Below are 17,443 nucleotides of genomic sequence, written 5' to 3' on the forward strand. Positions count from 1 at the left end.
TTCTTTTAGGCCAGAATCAGTTTTCTACAGTTCGTTTTGCTGCGCTTTTTAGGCTGCTGGTTTCTTCGCATCACTACAGTGCATTAGTCGCCTTGTGCCTTTGATGTAACGCGGGTGTCTACTACCATTCATTGTTTTAGTGGAGCTTTATGTCTTGATCGCAGCAGGCACAGATACACCGAGTAAGAAGTACTCGTCTGGATGTGAAATCCATTTACCTTTAAGTTGCAACAGAGACAATTATTATTGTTGGCACCCACAACGGCTGCATCGGTACTTCTGCATCTGTATGTGAGTCAATACACGCGGCATCCATGCCTGCATTCATCCTCTCAAACCTGTTGCCTACTCGGAAGTACAGCACCAAAGAAGCACTTCTACGCCTGAATCCATAGCAACGGTCCAGGGAAAAGAAAAACCCGTGGCGTGTGACACAATACCGCGTCCCTGCGCATCGCTGTCTTTGCCGACGTCTTTGTAAAAGAACAAAACTTTTTCATTCCTCTCTCCTTGCTAGCGAAGGATTAAAATTCGCCTCGCAGCCGTGGCATTAACTCTTACGTGTTTTCTCTGCAGGAGTCTGATGCTCGTGAATCCTCCACTTTTGTGGATCTCGTTTAACGTTCCTGCTATCGCACTTTATCTGACCCCACCAACTGTGCAAGGCTATCCAAGGTGCGGAAAGAATCAGGCCTGAATTCTCTGTGAAATACACCACCAGACACGGTATAGCTGATGACTACGTCGGTTCTTTGTAACGGCCTGCATGCTACAAATGAGTGATTCCGGGGAACCAACTACAAGCTTTAGGAAGCTCAAAATGCAGGTGACGTGACATGGTGTCGACCTCAGGGGCAAGAATTGGCCTTACCAAATGCAGTAATAGAGTGGAACACGCACTTGATGAACGGGTGAGAGGCAGGAGGAATCAGCGCTTGGTTTTTTCCCTAAGGTGACCCATTGCGCTGCATTAAGATCTCAGTGATTCCGCGCTCGCATAGGCAACAGAGAGGGTGCATGCCTCCTGGCTTTGCGGTAGACGCTGACAGTTCTTTAGCCATTCCAGGGACAGTACAAGGATTAATGATGTCCACATGTACAGCGCAAACAAGGACGTGTCCCTTATCGCTGGTGCAACTATTTAAATGAAGCCTTCCAATCGGTGCCCTCACAGCAATACACAGAGAAGTCCTTTCCTGAGAGCGTGTCGCCTCCACGCGATCAAGCACAAGAGATCGGTTAACACCAGCGAACTTGGTGCGCAAACTCGCACTGTTGAGTTGGGAAAACCTGGCTACTCCGGAGAACATGTGACTAAGGGACAACGCCTGATGCGTAATAACGGAAATGCGTGCCGCCTATCCAGGTCGAAAAGCACCTCCATGGTAACGAGACACCGTAGTTCCAGTCAAGTCTTTCGAGCTTTCACACACGCTCGGGATACTTTCTTCGTGCTCTTGCGCGATTTTCTGGCTCTTGCCGTTCGTGTTCTCATGTCAAAAAGCGGTGATCGCTTCATCTCGGACAGAAACAATTTCCATTCTTTCTTCTGGCGTTTGACTTTGAGGCGCGCAGTTCGTGCCAGGCGTCGTGCGAGCCTTATGATTCTCTCGTGTGTCTGTCTCATAAAAAATGAGTTCTCTCCACCAGTCGGCTGCTCTCATTGTCACTCCGCTGCCTCTTTTTCCATCGTAGGTGCATTCGCTAGAAGAACATTTTTCGTTGTAAATCGCGTCCTTGAACACTTTCGGGACTGCCGCGACCCGTGACATCCGCCTTCAACACAGTGCACGCATCGATACCAAGCAAAGCACCGAAGGATGGCTTCTGACGAGGGGATCGGGTTGCTTGCGTAAGGAGCCTCCGACTCTTGTAGAACGAGCCTTTCGGACCTGTACACAGCCCCCAACAAAGGTTGTGCCTTCCAGTTTTCCCGTTTCACCCGAACTCTTGTTTTCAAAACGTTGCATGCGTGGCTGCCCCATTCAGCCGTTGTGAACCTGCATGCGCCCACCCTCTCGGAATCTTTTTCGGACGGCTGTGCCTGGGGGGAGTGTGTCGGGCAAAAGTGCGTTCTTTCACGCTTTGCCACTTGCCTGGACGGTAGACAGTTCCTTCTGAATTTTCTTCCCTTTCTTCTGCGTCATTTCTCTCTTCTTGAGTGTACGTTTTTCCTCGACTTGCTGGAGGCTCTCGTGTTTTTCGAACCCGTTCGGAGTTCCCGTTTCTTCGATTCTCTTGGAGCGACGTCTCTGCGTGTGTTGGTTTATGTGCGGCTGTGTGAATGCAGTGCTCCTGCTTCTGTGCGTAGATCTTTTCTTTTTTAGAGACGGGAAATTCTCCACCTGTTTGCAGAGACAGCTTTGAATCCTTCTCAGTGAGTTCTGTGTCCCCCAGCGTCTCTCCATTGTCTTCTCGTGCATGTCTGGCGTATCCAACACAGAAAGCCTCGTGTACGGTACGCATTCCTGTACACAATACGTGCACACGTGGACGTTTTCGTGACTTTTCATATCCAGGTGCGTGTTTCGTTTCAATTCTCCACACAGTGGTACCAGTTCTTCATTTGCCGTCGTGTTTCCTAAGTGGTTCACGAACTCCGAAGGCCCATAGTCACGATTTTTTCCAGGCACCTCCTCCTGCTCCTAGGCTTGTCATCTTTGTCGTGTCGCGCGTTCTTCGTCTCTTCCTTTTTCCGGAGATTTCTTTTGCTATTTTTGCACTTCGGTTTCCTTGCGAGACCTTCGACACCCCTGAGTGTGTCTCTCCCGAGTGGGAGCTGTTTTTCTTCTCTGTTGAGTCGCCGCACCTGCGCATGCGCAGTCTTCCCTTCGAGACGCGAACATAACTCTGAAACACTGACACAGAAAGGCCGTTACGAGCCAGCCTCCGCTTCTGTCACTTGTTCGTGAAACTCCGGTTTCCACAATGGTGGGTCTCGACTTCGCAGCGTTTGTCGTGCATGCTCACGTTACCCTTTCGACTTCGAGGAACCAGATGTGAAAACGACAGAAAGAGTGAAAAGAAGGAGGGGCAGCAAGGGGGAGACTGGTGTGTCCTGAAGAAATCGGTCGATTTGCCAGCTTGAGTCTCGTAGAGAAAACCGGAAGAGGGAAAGACTTGAAGCGTTGCGTCAACAATGTGAGGCAAGACCGGTTCTGGTTGGAATTACTTCTAACGCCGACCCCGTGGCAAACGCAGTGAACAGATGGCACAAGCAGCGTGTATGGACACCTACAGCGAACCAGACAAGAGGGGAGGAAACGGTTTCTCTCGTTTATCTACACAGTCGCGCATCCAAGTTTGGAGACGTTTCTTCCGTAGGAGAAGAGAGAAAGAGGAACACTCTACACATTTTCTGCGTTACGTGGGCGTCTTATGTGTGCACGAAGAAAATAAATGATCCTCGCGAGGGGCGAGAAGGAAGGGCAAGAAGGCTGTGACTGTTCGTTGGGTAAAAAAAAGTGTGTTTTCCGAAGACTCCGAGGAAAATCTAGATCCAACTTCTGCTGCGGCAGCGGATAGCACGACATAGTTGAAATGATAATCACTGTAGAGATTAACCATTTGGCTGCCATGTATTGTATAGCCTAGGTAATCAGGGTCATATGATATCCGATAGCTTGTTAGTATTTCTGTCACAAACCTGGCAGTGAACTTGGAATAGCGGTGAAAGGCTTGTGGTTACCATGAAAGCAGAATTACGCTTTCTAGGGAGCTACAGTCATTGCAAGCCTTCTTTCTTCAAGATCAGATTAGGTGCTTCGGCGACTTGGAGGATGCTGCATACGTGGTATGACACCGAAACTTTATGGACACAAACATTTCTTTACGACGCAACAGAGAGTCGAGGTTGTCAAGTGTGTGGTTTTCTTTCGCAGATCTCCGAAGGTGGTGTTCCGGACGTCCTCCAGAGAGGCGCTCAGCAGGACAGGGGCGAGACCGCCCGACTGGTACGCTTTTATTTTACGTTGAAAGCCAATCTGCTTGAGTCCACTGCCCCAGCTGTCGTTCCGTTTCAAGTTTGTTCAGTGTCTGTACACCTCGTGGCTCGGATCCGGTGCAGTTGCACCTCTCTTCACTCGTCTCTCCCGCGTGTCTCTGAGTGGGCGTTCGATCCTAGAACAGCGACTCTAGGAATCCTGTTTCCATTTCCTGCTTTTTGGTGTGTCTATTACTCTCGTTCCAGTGAAGATGCCTTTTCATCCGTGTACACGGATGCTTGCTTCTGCGTATTCTCTCGACTGTTCACACAGCTAACGAGCCATCTTTATGTACCGCGATTCCGCGCATGCGTGTGTAGAAGCGTGGTTGTCGGTACTAGCAACTGCACGAGGTGCTTCAGAAGTACATGTAGAGGCTCGAGTGACAGCTGTTGGTTTTTGGAGTACGAAGGTGGTTGCATCTCAGACACCAACACTTTAAGGTGAAGCTGGCTCTAGAGCATTCTGATTCATCTGCACACAGAGAAAAGTGTCTTCGACGTCGTGAAAGTGATCTCGTCAACAAAACGAGCTACTTCCCCTATTAGACTCGAACACGGAGTTCGTTCTTCACACGCAACTGCAATGCACGTCGAGATAAGCCATGTGTGTTGGGCGTTTTCTGGTTGTTCAATTCGCCCATGTGAAGATGCCTTTTCATCCGTGTACACGGATGCTTGCTTTTGCGTATTTTCTACTTGTTCTCTCAAGCGGTCCACACTTGTGTGCAGCCAGTGCACAGCGCGCCAATCTTGTCGTTGCGGATACATCGTGAATCGGTGGATGTACAGTCTCTGGCTCTCCTTAAAGACCACCGCCTTGTTCCCTTCTCAGCAGTGTTTTTTGACGTCGATTCTCTGAGTCTCAACAGTGGTACCGAGATGTTTCCATCTGGACTACATGCGAAGCCTGCTTAAAATCATAGATATCCTCGCCTTTGAAACGGCGTGTTTCTTTTTTAGCAATATTTCGTTGGCGCCATCGCTGTCGGAGAGCTCGTGAAGTCGACGCTCGGCCCAAAGGGTCTAGACAAGATCCTCACTCCGATGCAAGGTGTGGAAGGTGGACGCAACGGCAGAACGATCATTACCAACGACGGAGCTACGATCTTGAAGAGTGTCTGGCTGGACAACCCTGCGGCAAAGATCCTTGCAGGTGAGAAACGAGTTCGGAGCACCTGCAGCACGCGTGTGTCTTACAGGCAAGGAGACTCGTCAAATACGTTGAATGATGCCTTGTAGGACAAGGACGGTAACTACAAAGCCCTTTTCGATAAAGAACGAACGCGACATTTTCGTGCTCTCTCCCATTCTCGTTTCTTCGTGTCGCTGGTGCAAGAATGCCGCAGGCGCGTGGCGGTGTAGATCCACAGAAGGACAAATATGTGCACACGCATCTGTTGATGTGGGTATCGGCGTTTCTGCACAGGAATCTAAAACTGAGACAGTAGATGTACGCAGTCAAGGATAGACGCTTGTCATTCTTCCATACCCATAGGTTTTTGTGGCATGTCTTTTTACAAAAGCGGTGAGAGGAGTGTTACATTTGTATTTGTGTGACTTGCTCTCACTGCAGATGTTGCTTTGCAACAGGACACAGTGTGTGGAGACGGCACAACAGGCGTCGTCGTTTTGGCCTCGGAACTACTGAAGCAAGCTGAGGAACTCGTGAATCAAAACATCCATCCGCAGGTTCGGCGAGAGAAAGGGTAGAAAGTCAGGTGAAAGGGAAGAGCCGACCTTTCAGGAGAAGAAGAAAAGAACCAAAAGAGGAAAAGAGAGGCGCCGTTTCTGTGGGAGAAGATGAGAGATGACATCACTGAAGTTTCGTCTGCTAGAAGAAAATCGTCAACTGCGTGTTTGTGGAGATATCCAATTTTCCCCCGACCCAGTTGTTTTCTTTCGTGAGATTTTCTGCCATATTTCTCCCCGTTTGCTTGCGTCACGACTGTCGTTCGTCTCGGCTGCCGCTGATTCTCAGATCATCACAGCAGGCTACCGGAAGGCCCTAGCTGTTGCTCGCAAGCGACTTCAAGAAATTTCTTTCGGCTGCGAAGATGACGGCCTGCGAGAATACTTGATGAAGGTCGCTCGTACCACCCTCTCATCTAAACTTCTCACACATGAAAAGGTTCGTCGTTTCACTTCAAAAATCGTCTACATTTGAACACGAAGGCTCACTGTTGCTGTTATGAGTGGAGAAGTCTCTCCTCGGTTTTCTCGTTCCGCCATGGCATTTGAGGTGTGGTTGCCTTGCCTAGATATTTTTTTTGAAAAAGGTTAACTAGGAGGTGGACTCTTGTTTTAGCTCTTTGTTCAGCAGATAGCCAAGACTATGGAAGCGTAGTGAGAACGGCCGCTGCTACCAAGGTGTGGAGAATTCAGTGCTTCGCATTTCTTCTCATTCCGTCACGGTGTATCGAAGGAAGTCTTTCCTTGTTTTTGATTCTCTCATTAGGAGCACTTTGCCAAGATTGCTGTCGATGCAATTCTCCGTCTGAAGGAGCATGCATCGTCTCTGGAGCTCGTGCACATCATCAAGAAGCCTGGGGGAGGTCTCCGCGACTCTTTCCTAGACGAAGGATTCATTCTGGAAAAACGCATTGGTGAGGACGGCATTTTCCATTTTCTGCACGTCATCTTACGTTAAAGCGGTGCTTGTAACTCTGCAAGTAGAAGAACCGCACTCAGAGCTGCCTTATATCCTCACAGACATGTATGACAGATGCGAAATCTCTATCTTACTCAGTTGGATGAATCTGCGTACAAGCGGCTTTTGTCTTAACTGGAGGAAGGCGACCAAGCCTGAAGAGACGCACCTGCGACAGAGACAGGGAAATGTTTGAGCGTCGATCCAATCTGATCAGACGAAGCAGAAGCAAGGAAAGATAACCACGTCAATGTATGTGTTTGCCAAACACAAGTATCCTCAGCTAACACGAGTCTGAGGGTGACACACCTTCAGGCGTCAAGGTCTTCAATTGGATAGACACTTGTGTGACTAGTAAACCAGCAGCAGTAGGTCACTGGGGTGCCTTTTGTCTTCGGTTTTTCTGCTTCCAGTGAACACCTGTGCAAACTCAAGACTTGCCTCAAACACCAGCCGCGCAGCGCATGCAAACGCTGGGAGCTTTCCACGCAATTACATCAGTGTGCGTGCACGTGTGTGTTCTTTGAGTATGTGGAGATGTGGAAATAGGTGTATCAAGCGCATTTGGAAGGCTTTAATTACTGAAGAGAGGGTTTTCCCAAGTGTCGAGCCCCTGCTCACATAGAATGCATATTCACGCATCCCAGTCTCATTATGTCTCCTGAGAGGGTCTATTTTCTCAGGAACATGTCAGCCGAAAGTCCAGGAAGACTGCAGAGTGATGGTCGCCAACACGCCGATGGACACCGATAAGATCAAGATCTACGGCGCGCGTGTCTCTGTCGACTCTTTCGAAGCTGTTCAGGCGCTCGAACTCGCGGAAAAAGAAAAAATGAAACAGAAGGTATTGTGTCTGTCTTTGCAAGAACTCGTCAGTGTACGCAGACACCCCTTGTAAAGTTCCGTTTTTGGCAGTCACGACTTGAGCCCGACCTGCTCGCCTCCACAGATATGCCTACGCATTTGTTTCCACGTATGTATCTGTGCATGCAGATGTGGATGTAAGTATCAATATGTATATATATATATATCTGTGTGTGTATGTGCGTGTTAAAAGTGGAAAGGTTGTTCTGCTGTCTGTTCACGCGCCCCTTGCTGCGCCTCCCCCCCCGTAACGTTGTTTGTTGCATTGGGGAATGTGTGCTTAGGTGGACAAGATCGCCGCATATGGCTGCAATGTCTTCATCAACCGCCAGCTAATTTACAACTACCCAGAACAGATTTTCCAGGACCACAAGGTCATCGCGATCGAGCATGCAGACTTCGACGGCATGGAGCGTCTCGCTGCAGCTCTCGGCGCGGAGATCATATCGACTTTCGATGCTCCCGACCCCGTAAGAAAGATTGGCATGCGTTCGCTCAAAGCATTACGGGAGAAATGTGTATGCAACAGACCTCTCATACCGCGAAATTCGTGTGCCTGGCATGAGAAGCGCTCTTTGGATCGACGTGCGAGACGCAGTTTTTGAAGATGCATTTATCACTCCGCATTTGCACCCAAGCATGCACGCTCGTGACGTCTCAGGTAAATCCAAAAAACGAGTTCCTTGTTTTCACCCCTGCACGACAGTGAGAATGTCAGCGATGCGAGTGCTCCCGCCCTACCGATGCAGCGTCTGTGGGTGATTCGTTTGCTAAAGCTAAAAAAACTTATCCCTGAATCTATGCATTTATTATGTACATCCATATCTTATATGTATATGTATACATGTATATATGTATATGTGAATTTGAGTATGTTTGCGTATATTTATAAGTGTGCGCAGCAACGTAAGTTCTTCCTGAGTGAATGACTGTGCGGGGGTTGTGTGTGTACAGTAGTGTCTGATTACTGGGAATCAGGAATCCAAGCTCGGTGCTTTGAACTCTTCATGGAGAGGTCCACAGAAGCGCCTTTGTTTGTGTCGAGAGATTTGTGTGTCGCCTCGGCGTTTTTCATGTCCGAAATGATGTGTGCAGAGCAAGCTGGGATACTGCAAGAAGATGGAGGAGATCATGATCGGAGAGGACAAAGTGATCCGTTTCTCTGGCTGCAAGAGAGGTGGGGAAAGCAGGATCGAGCAAGTTCCGAGGGCAACTCTTGTCACATCTTCTCGCAAAGGAGACACGAAGAATGCCTTGTCTCCCTTCGGCGCGAGTCCTTTTTTCCGCTCTCCTTCGCTTCTTCGTCGCCTCTGCCACTTGTGTCTCGTCGTTATCCGTTCTCCCGCCATCCTTTCTGTGTGAAAGTATCCAGACAAAGTGGAAAGGATTGATCACGCGATCAAAGTGTGGGAGAGGAAGAGAGATGGAGATCTATATCCCAAAGGAGATGAAGAGGAAGAGGCGGGGTAACATGTTGCTGTCTCTCTCTTCTGTCGTTTTCCTTACATCTGTTTCCGTCACGTTTGCACCTGTGCATCGCCGTTGCCAGCCGTTGCTCTTAATTTCTCGATCTCTTCTGCCTTCTGCTCTGCGCTGAGGGGGGGCGGGGGGAGGGCGAAGCACATCAAGGCTGTGGTTTGTTTCCTGAGCGTCATTAAGTCACTTCCGTTCTGGTCTCTAGCGTGTTTGTTTTAGTTAGTATCTCATGTGAACGGTTGTCGCTACGTAAATATCGTAGCTTTTTGAATCCGTTTTCAGAATGATCGAAACTACCTTCTCCCAGTTGAACAACAGCGTGAAGCCTTTTTTTTCTGGGAGTTTCGATATGTTCGCAGGCGAAGCATGCACCATTGTCTTGCGCGGCGGCAGCGAGCATGGCCTCGAAGAAGCTGAGCGTTCTCTCCACGATGCCCTCGCGATTTTGTCACAGTTGGTGCTTGAGCAAAAGGGCGAAAAACAGAGTGGCCTTGACACCTCTGCTTCCCTCAAAGTAGACGGCAAAGTAGACAAGGCCTCTCAACTCGCAAACCCCACGGGTGCTCAGCCCCTCGTAGTCTGCGGAGGAGGCGCTGCTGAACTTGCCATGGCTGCTGCGGTCGAGGAACTTGCTCGCACAGAGGAAGGCAAGGTGGTAAGAGTGAAAATCTTGTTGGTTGAATGTCTCAAACTTGCAGGCACTGACACACCGTACATTTGCGCGTACAAAGGTGTATACGTGCATGCGTGAGGCTTCTGGGTGTTTGAGGATGATAATGTCCGTGGAGACAAGTGAATATGTGGTTGCAGGGTGTGGAGAAGAGTGTGTGGGTAGTGACGAATGGACTGCGACACAGGTGCAAGCGTGCATGCAGCTACTTGCATTCGGGGGTGTCCGTCTCTGGATAGAATGATGCCTCCAGATCCCCAGTCGTGTTCGTTTCCGTGACTGCGCAGAGCCTCGCAATCGAAGCGTTCGCCAAGGCTCTCAGACAAATCCCGACAATCATCTTGGAGAACGGAGGTAGGTTCTGGTGCATGCGCGCAACCGCGCAGGCAGAGCCCTCTTTTCCCTGCGTCGACCCTTCAACGAAATGATCATGTGAAAACGGTGAAGAGGGAATGGAAGGAGTTCGTTAAGACTGCATGCAGAGTCGGAAAAGCAGAAACACGGGCCAGGCGTTTTTCTCAGGTGTCCGTGATTTTCTGCCCCCGGAAGTGGTTGGTGCTCTCTCCATTTCTTCGACTCGCACAGTCATCTGGGTCGCTAGTCATTTGATCAAGCGCAATACCTGCTTTCTGTAGGTTGTGCGATGGAACTCTAACATGGCTGCATCGTTTGCAGACCGAGTATTGCTTCAGTTCGCCCGAAAGCGTAAAGAAATTTGTGTTCGTCAGCATTCTTAATGGTGTGAAAACTTTGTAGAATAAAAAACCTAAACTACGCCTCAGGAAAAGCTGATGAGTAATCACAGCAATGTAGAACCCGAACCGGACTCCAGTCCAGTTGGTGGTGCTGTCTCTTTTCTCTCAGGCCTCGACAGTGCAGACATTGTCTCCCGTCTGCGCGTAGCGCATCTGCGTGGCGAACACACGATGGGAGTGGACATGGACAGCGGAAGCGTCGCCGACATGAAAGTCAAAGGCGTCCTTGAAGCCTACAAAAGCAAACTAAGTCAAATCTGCTTCGCGGCCGAGGCTGCTGAGATGGTAGGAAACAAGATCATTCCCTAATCCCTGTTCCTCATACACACTCGCTAGTGGAAAAACCGCTCGCATTTGCGGTCAAATCCATGTATGTACATATATAATACGCATATATCTCTCTTCCGCGGAGTGCGCGTGTGTTGAGAGACTGAAACAGGAGAAACCCGTATGTCCGGTGAATCCACATGTTCACGGAGATTCGCGGGCAGTCGACTGTGCGTGTGGCATAAGCGCGTCGTGTTTCCGGTATCTGTGTTTGCAGATTGTGAGAGTCGACGACATTATTCGGTGCGCCCCTCGTGAGAGATCAGGAATGTAAACGCGGCGTTCGACGGAGAAGCTCCATTGAGGAAGCAGCACAGAGTTCTGCTCGAAGTGGAACGAGCCTCTCTTCATAAACACACTCCAACGAGTTCTGCTGTCAAGTGGAGCAACTCCAGTCTCAGTCGTACACACGTCCGTGGCTCATATATATATATATATATATATATATATATAGTACATGTATTGGTGGTTCGCTAATAGGAGGGTCACCATACTGAGGCAGCCGGGCACCTGGGGACAACACATGGGTGACTTCGTATACCGCTGTCCAATCTTGTTTTCGACTTACATAGGTGAGGAACCGTGCCTGGATGTTTTCTGTGTAAACCGGAGATCGTGTTGGTGCCTGTTTTCGGCGGCTAGCCAGATGCGTTCTAAAGAAATTCCTCTCTTGACGTCGTGTGCCACCTCGTTTCGTCTCAACTGAGAGACGTCTATCCTTTTTCGTCGCCCGCAGATAACGGCGTGAGTGCCCTCGAAACTCCCGTTTTTCTTCTTTCCTTGAATTCCTCGTGTCCTCCCCCGTACGAACATCTCTCCTCGTAGACTTGCGTATGCATATACACTTGAAGTTGCGCCAACAGGTGCCCATGGAGAGCACCGGAAGCACCACAGGAGTTATGGGAGTTCTTCCTCGCTTCTACAGTTCAATCAACCGCAACAAAATGGCGCTGTGTTCCTTAACCTATCACCCTGTTGCCGCAGTCAAGATTTCTTCAGTCCTTGACAACTCCTGTCTTTCACTGATATGCCGCGAACACTTTCTGCTTCGGCAAACAAAAATCATGGAATTTTGTGTTTGCACGTACACCTAATAAAATTGTAACTACTCTGGAAAAAAAAAAGATACACAGTCGGCTCCGTAAGCTTTTCTCAGTCAAAAGTTCAGTAGATCGGTTTTGAGCCTCGTCAAGAAAACCAAAGAAGCATGAAAAGTCTTCAGTGGCACATTACAAAGTTCGGCACCGTACCCAGAAATCATATATATATATATATATATATTCATAGCGAATAACCAAACTAAGTGACATGATCTCCGCGATAAAGGCCTTTGCACTCTGTGGCAGCGCTCGTCCGGTCCCGAGATATCGGTGAGGAAAGTTCCTTTACACCATCAGGTGTTTGGATTTTTGTGCAACGATGAACAGGCCTGTTCTAGCCAAAAGAATCATCTGCAACGCTTGAGAAGCGACAGTATAGAGCTTGCCGTTCCCTCCGTTGTGCCCGTAGCTCGACGCATCCCAAACACTACACGCTACCAGCAAGCCTTCTTTCGTCTCCCCCCTCTCTTGGAGTTTTCCTTCACTGAATTCCTCATTTACTCTTTTTCATGTCTAGCCACCAACTCCTTCTGAACCCTCTTCTACCCTCTTCTTCGGAACTTTGAAACACACCTCCACTACTTCGCTCTCATCTATATTGACTTATATATATGTAGATGTACATTTTGCTACTCAGGATTACACGGTAATGCATAGGCTCATCTATCGAAAGGTAAACTTTGGGATGCACGAAAGTGTTCTCGATTCCTTGAGTGTTGTGCGGGGACTTAATCGTACATCTGGTAGCAGCTGATTGCTCCACTGATGAAGCCAGCAGTTCCCACGGAGCCTTCTGGAAAAGGTTGTCCAAAGATTTTGTGTGGAATTTGCGCCAGATTGGAGGCGACAACAAGATCCGCTGCACCAAGCAGAAAACACCACGAAAGCAGCTTTCTCGCGGATGTCTCCTCGGAAAAGGACAGCTGTGAATGAATAACGAGTTCTAGGGTGTTTGAATGAATAACGAGTTCTACGGTGTATCTTCTGGGGCATTGCAGAACGTCTAACTCCTTCTGCTGCCATTCGTAGACTGCGTTTACCACATGGAATTAGATCAGAATATCAATTTCTTCTGTTCTGGTTCTCCGGGCAACCAGAAGTGGCCTCCGTCAACCTCTAGGAACGGCCGCTGGAACCGTACCGGCATTCTTGATGATGTTGAGAGACGTTGCCGTCTTCTCCTGCCTCAATTTACGCAGTGTCTTGGTAGTTTCTCTCGCACAAGCCTCGAAATTCTTGTCGTCTTGGCGAGCTTCTTCTCTCTCCAACGTGTCCAAGTGACTTTGCTCCTCATCTTGGACTCTACGCAAAGTCCGAGCTTCATTCGCAAGGGAACCGAGGAGGCCTATGAACCTACAAGCAGCACAAATTTATGCACTGTGCAAAGCAGAACAGAATTTTCCATAAGAAAACCAATTCGACTTCGTGTACGCATCTTCACTTGCGTTTGTGTTTCCATTCAGATACATATATATATATATATATACGATGTGTGGACATCTGATTGTGAATCGAAGGATAAGCACAAATAGAAACTGAAACGGCACTGGAATTTGTCTTTCCTTTTTTCGAGGCAGAAAAGGCTGAAAGCAGCGTATGCATCATGAAGAGGTTTGATGAGCTTGTGTGCCTACGAAGCTGTTGCCGCAGTCTACCGAGAAGGAAATGTATGCGTAGCGTTTTACACACTTTTGTATATATATACATGTCTTTGTCTGCGTATACACATTTGTGGGCAACTCTATCTTGTGAGCTTTAGAGACAAAAAGGGAGGCATAAGAACAGCACTACACACGGGTGTAGCCGGTAGAAAACGGCAGTTGATTGCGTGACAGTAAATGCTGACCAGAAAACACCGCACAGTTTGGCGAGTTTCTTTGTATCGAAGCCGAGGAACTTTATTTTGGAGAGGAGAAGCAGATTATCCAGGACCCAGTAACAGAGGAACCCAGAACGACTGATAAGCTGCAGCAACTGAAGAGCAGACAGGAAATTAGAAACTGACAGACACACGACAGAGCAAAGGTTACAGAGGAGCAGCAAGGTGAACGCGGGTCGCGAAGGCACTGCATCGATATCACAGTTGAAAGTAATTTAGCGAGCTTATTTCTTTGTCTCTTCAACACAGAAAAAGACATACGGCGTCGTTCGGATGTGTTCGGATATGTGCTTTGCCACATTTCAGAATGAGTCGCGAATCCTCTCTCTGGAGCTACTTGATAATCGTAAGAGAAGACAAGAATATCATGGTTTGCAAGAAGACCGGAAGTGCTTGAGCTCGTCGTGAGGCCCATGAGTGACCGAAAAGCAGCATAAAACTCGCCTCTAACGCGTTGACCTCAGAAACAACTTTTTCATATTTGTTCAAATATCAAAGAAGTCGGCTATTTTCAACGCGCAGAAGACTGTTGTGTGCATCTCCAGAGAAGCATAAGTATCTAGAGGCCCTTTCTCCGACGCAGCCTTGCCCACCACCAAACTAACAGGCCTAGTCCGGAGCCTTCGTCGTGTGTGCAGAGAAAGATCCACGAAACAGAAGGGCCCGGTGGAGACAAAGGACAAACTGAGTCTCCAGGAATAGGCGAACGAGGAAAAGCAGAGCAGTTCACGAACGACCCGCAGCGCGGCTCCCAGCGGAGAAAAGCTTAGCAATAAAACACACAGGGGAAAATAAATGAAAGTTCTCTCACTTGGGTTATCTGGCAGTCGTCCCAGCACAGTTTCGCCGACTTGCAGCGCGACCGTAAGAAAGCAATGAGGATTGCCTTGACTTTCACGTACTCGTTCAAGAACTTCCCCAAACGAAAAATCTTCCGACCGTCACTTGCAGTTCCTGACAGACACGACAGGATTCACGCGCCTACGCAATAGCCATACGTCTCCCCTTCAATACGCATGCATGGCACCTTTATTGCCTCTGGTGTTTTTCTCTTTCCGTCAATCTGCTCCAGCTCTTTTGTCCATTTCAGGTGTATCGTGAATATACAACTGTGCGTATGTGTTGTCGGTCAGGAGCAAACAGAAGTACAGTTAACGACGTTCGAGCATATGAAGCCACTCAAGTGCACGCAAAAGTCTCCGAAGTCAGAAGATTATTGATACCATCTATCAGTACAAACTAGCACAAGCATGCTATATTGTGTGTTCAGTTTCTCTTTTGACAGTGCCGGGACACACACAGTCTCGATGTGGAATGTAGCGCGATAGCTCATTCAACTTAATCCTGTCATGTTGGGCTGCGATGAGTGAAATTAAAACGTGTGAGAGTTATCATTTGTCAAACAGGTAAGTCTGCGAATGCGCATGCTGAAGAATTACGCACATTCTTTCCCCACTGACCATTTAAAGCAGCAAACTTTGCCGCTACTTTCGGGTTTCTTGTCACCAGAAAAGAAGCGAGCGTTCGGCTTCCGTACTGAAGGCATTTCGTGGATTTGTCTCGTCCTTCTGTTGCACAGAAAAGAGGATTTCCACCACAAAACGATGGCATACAAATCACACCGTAGCATGTGGGTATCTACAACGAGTGCTCATGCACACAAAAAACTCAACCACTTTACCAGTAGACGATGTGGCACATTCATTACAAATGTGTGCATACAGATCTTACAGTAGGCATCCTTTATCCGCATCTATAGCTCTGCAAATAGAAATCATTATCTGCAAATCTCACGAAGATGGAGTATGTACAGAACGGTTGTGTCAAGTGTGCTGGCAGGTAGTCAGGAGAACACGAATCCAAGCGCAATTCTGAAAACTAGAGAGGCAGCTTCTGAGATAGAGTTATTGCCATGAAAAAAGGGATACAACAGCAAAACCTAGAAACAGAGGATGCACGCAAAAAACCCGTGCAATCATCTCTTGCACATTTACCAGTGGACGACCAGAACTTGACGAGATGCGCGACCTCGTCTCTTTCCTTGCTGAGCGCCATGGCCACCAAGCCACCAAGCACTGGAATCAGAGGAAAAGCGAGCCAAAAGAGAATCTGGGACAACGCAGAATCTTTTCGTGGAAAGAAGTGCTGTCAACCCGGCGGCTTGCGGAGGAAAAGGAAAGAACCACATACGGAAGGTTCGATTTTGGCGTTACGCCGGCAAAAAAATAACTCGGAGAAAGAGGGACACAGGCTGTCGGGGAAAGATATGCGGGATGTAAGGGTTTACTCTCTCCTGTGAGCGTATTCCCTCCTGGCGATAAAGGGAAATAAAGGGAAAAGCTGTTGCAGAGGTTGCGGGCTGAATAAGAGAAAGGGAAGACGAAAACGCAAACGCAGGAAAATCCACCACAGATTTTACTTCGCTTCTGGACAGACGACGACGAAAGAAGATGAAAAAAAAATCGGAAGGGAGAGGAGCCGAGGTGAAAGGATTCAGAAACTCAGACGAATCGATGACGAACTTCCGCCATGATTGAGGAAGGTTACAACGAGATGAACTACACCCGCTACTCCTCTTCCAATGCTACATACAACTGGGATAACAAAAACGGAGAAAGGTGTAAGGTAAAAGACCACGGCAAGGCGGGCGCCAACAGGAGCTATACACTTACAGCGACGGTATGATTACATGCTTAAAATATGCAGCTACATGTATGTGTATGGCTGCCACAAACACATAGATAAGGAAGGAACGGAACAGAGAGCGAAAGAGTTGACTCGGACACAGTTTTTGGTCGATGCTGCAGATAGCACGCGCATAGTTGAGTGGGAAATAGAACACAGAGAAAAAATGACGACCGAAGATTTGATTCCGAATAGACGACAAACAAGTCAAAAGAACGTGACTCCGTCACACAGGCCGTGCCGCGGCGACAACTTCTCGTGCGTAGTGCTTTCGACAAGGCTGCCAGGTTTCTTTTATCGAGACACTGAAAAACCTTTTCCTGCGTCATTGATGTTTACCTTTTTAGAAATCAAAAACAAGGCTTTTGGCCACGTAGAACCATGGAGGGTGGTGGACCGCCGGTGGGCCGTCAAACAAAGAGAGAGTGCCAATCACGCAGCTAAGGAAATTCGGAAGGAAGACCGTGTGCAGGGGAACGAGTGTTCTCGCCTACTAGTCACGAATGTCAAAGGAACTCGTTATGCAGTGGGAGAGTGTCAATTGTTATCAGCCCGCGACACCGCTAGAACCTTTGTGCACGGGACGAACCAGCATGTATACACAGCAGAACAGCGGAAAAGTAGGAGTTAATGAACATACGCAAGTCGGAGTTCCTTCACAGAGGACGTAGAGGAAATGTAGCATACAAGTAGACAAGCGTATCTCCACGCATTTCTTTCCGTTCTTCCCTATGAGAAGTAACAATCTCGTAATGGGATAACCGCCCCTGCTGGCGGCCTCTGTTGAGAGCATCTCCTTCGGGCTGGGGGTGTGGGTTTCACCCGTCTTTGAAAAGCGTGCGTTCCTGGCCTTCGAGGCCATGACCCAGAAACAGGAAGATGGTTTTGGCGCCTTCAGCTGTATCAATTTCTTCGCACGCCGTTGCAAATGTTTGGAAACAACGCAGCTGAGCATTGAGTGTATCCTTAACTTGAAGCGTAGATCGTGGACGTGTGTTTATCAGTAAAAGTCCCCATGGCGCCTATCCCGTAACTGACTGCGAAGCGATAGCGAA

General features: G+C 48.5%; 3 protein-coding genes across 3 annotated transcripts; 2 read left to right on the plus strand and 1 right to left on the minus strand.

Moving 5' to 3' along the window:
- The first annotated feature begins 1,088 nt into the window (after positions 1 to 1,088).
- Positions 1,089 to 1,895, plus strand: TGME49_243700 (hypothetical protein). Its single transcript, XM_002366828.2, has one exon. It carries the CDS (start codon positions 1,146 to 1,148, stop codon positions 1,767 to 1,769), a length of 624 nt encoding a protein of 207 aa, XP_002366869.1. The 5' UTR covers positions 1,089 to 1,145; the 3' UTR covers positions 1,770 to 1,895.
- Positions 1,896 to 2,075: 180 nt separating this feature from the next.
- On the plus strand, positions 2,076 to 11,881 carry TGME49_243710 (t-complex protein beta subunit). The gene is made up of 13 exons (XM_002366829.2): positions 2,076 to 2,931; positions 3,882 to 3,953; positions 4,946 to 5,138; positions 5,559 to 5,674; positions 5,964 to 6,113; positions 6,441 to 6,588; positions 7,316 to 7,476; positions 7,781 to 7,966; positions 8,592 to 8,673; positions 9,332 to 9,627; positions 9,930 to 9,996; positions 10,507 to 10,682; positions 10,942 to 11,881. The coding sequence occupies exons 1-13, from the start codon at positions 2,929 to 2,931 to the stop codon at positions 10,996 to 10,998; spliced, it is 1,707 nt and encodes a 568-aa protein (XP_002366870.1). The 5' UTR covers positions 2,076 to 2,928; the 3' UTR covers positions 10,999 to 11,881.
- PEX11 (peroxisomal biogenesis factor PEX11) lies at positions 11,586 to 16,957 on the minus strand. Its single transcript, XM_002366830.2, has 6 exons — positions 15,698 to 16,957; positions 15,164 to 15,271; positions 14,515 to 14,657; positions 13,671 to 13,798; positions 12,966 to 13,177; positions 11,586 to 12,683 (listed from the first exon to the last, which is right to left on the minus strand). Exons 1-6 carry the CDS (start codon positions 15,756 to 15,758, stop codon positions 12,553 to 12,555), a joined length of 783 nt encoding a protein of 260 aa, XP_002366871.1. The 5' UTR covers positions 15,759 to 16,957; the 3' UTR covers positions 11,586 to 12,552.
- Positions 16,958 to 17,443: the final 486 nt, after the last annotated feature.

The sequence above is a fragment of the Toxoplasma gondii genome, chromosome VI (genome assembly GCF_000006565.2).
Source record: "Toxoplasma gondii ME49 chromosome VI, whole genome shotgun sequence".
Classification (NCBI taxonomy): domain Eukaryota; phylum Apicomplexa; class Conoidasida; order Eucoccidiorida; family Sarcocystidae; genus Toxoplasma; species Toxoplasma gondii.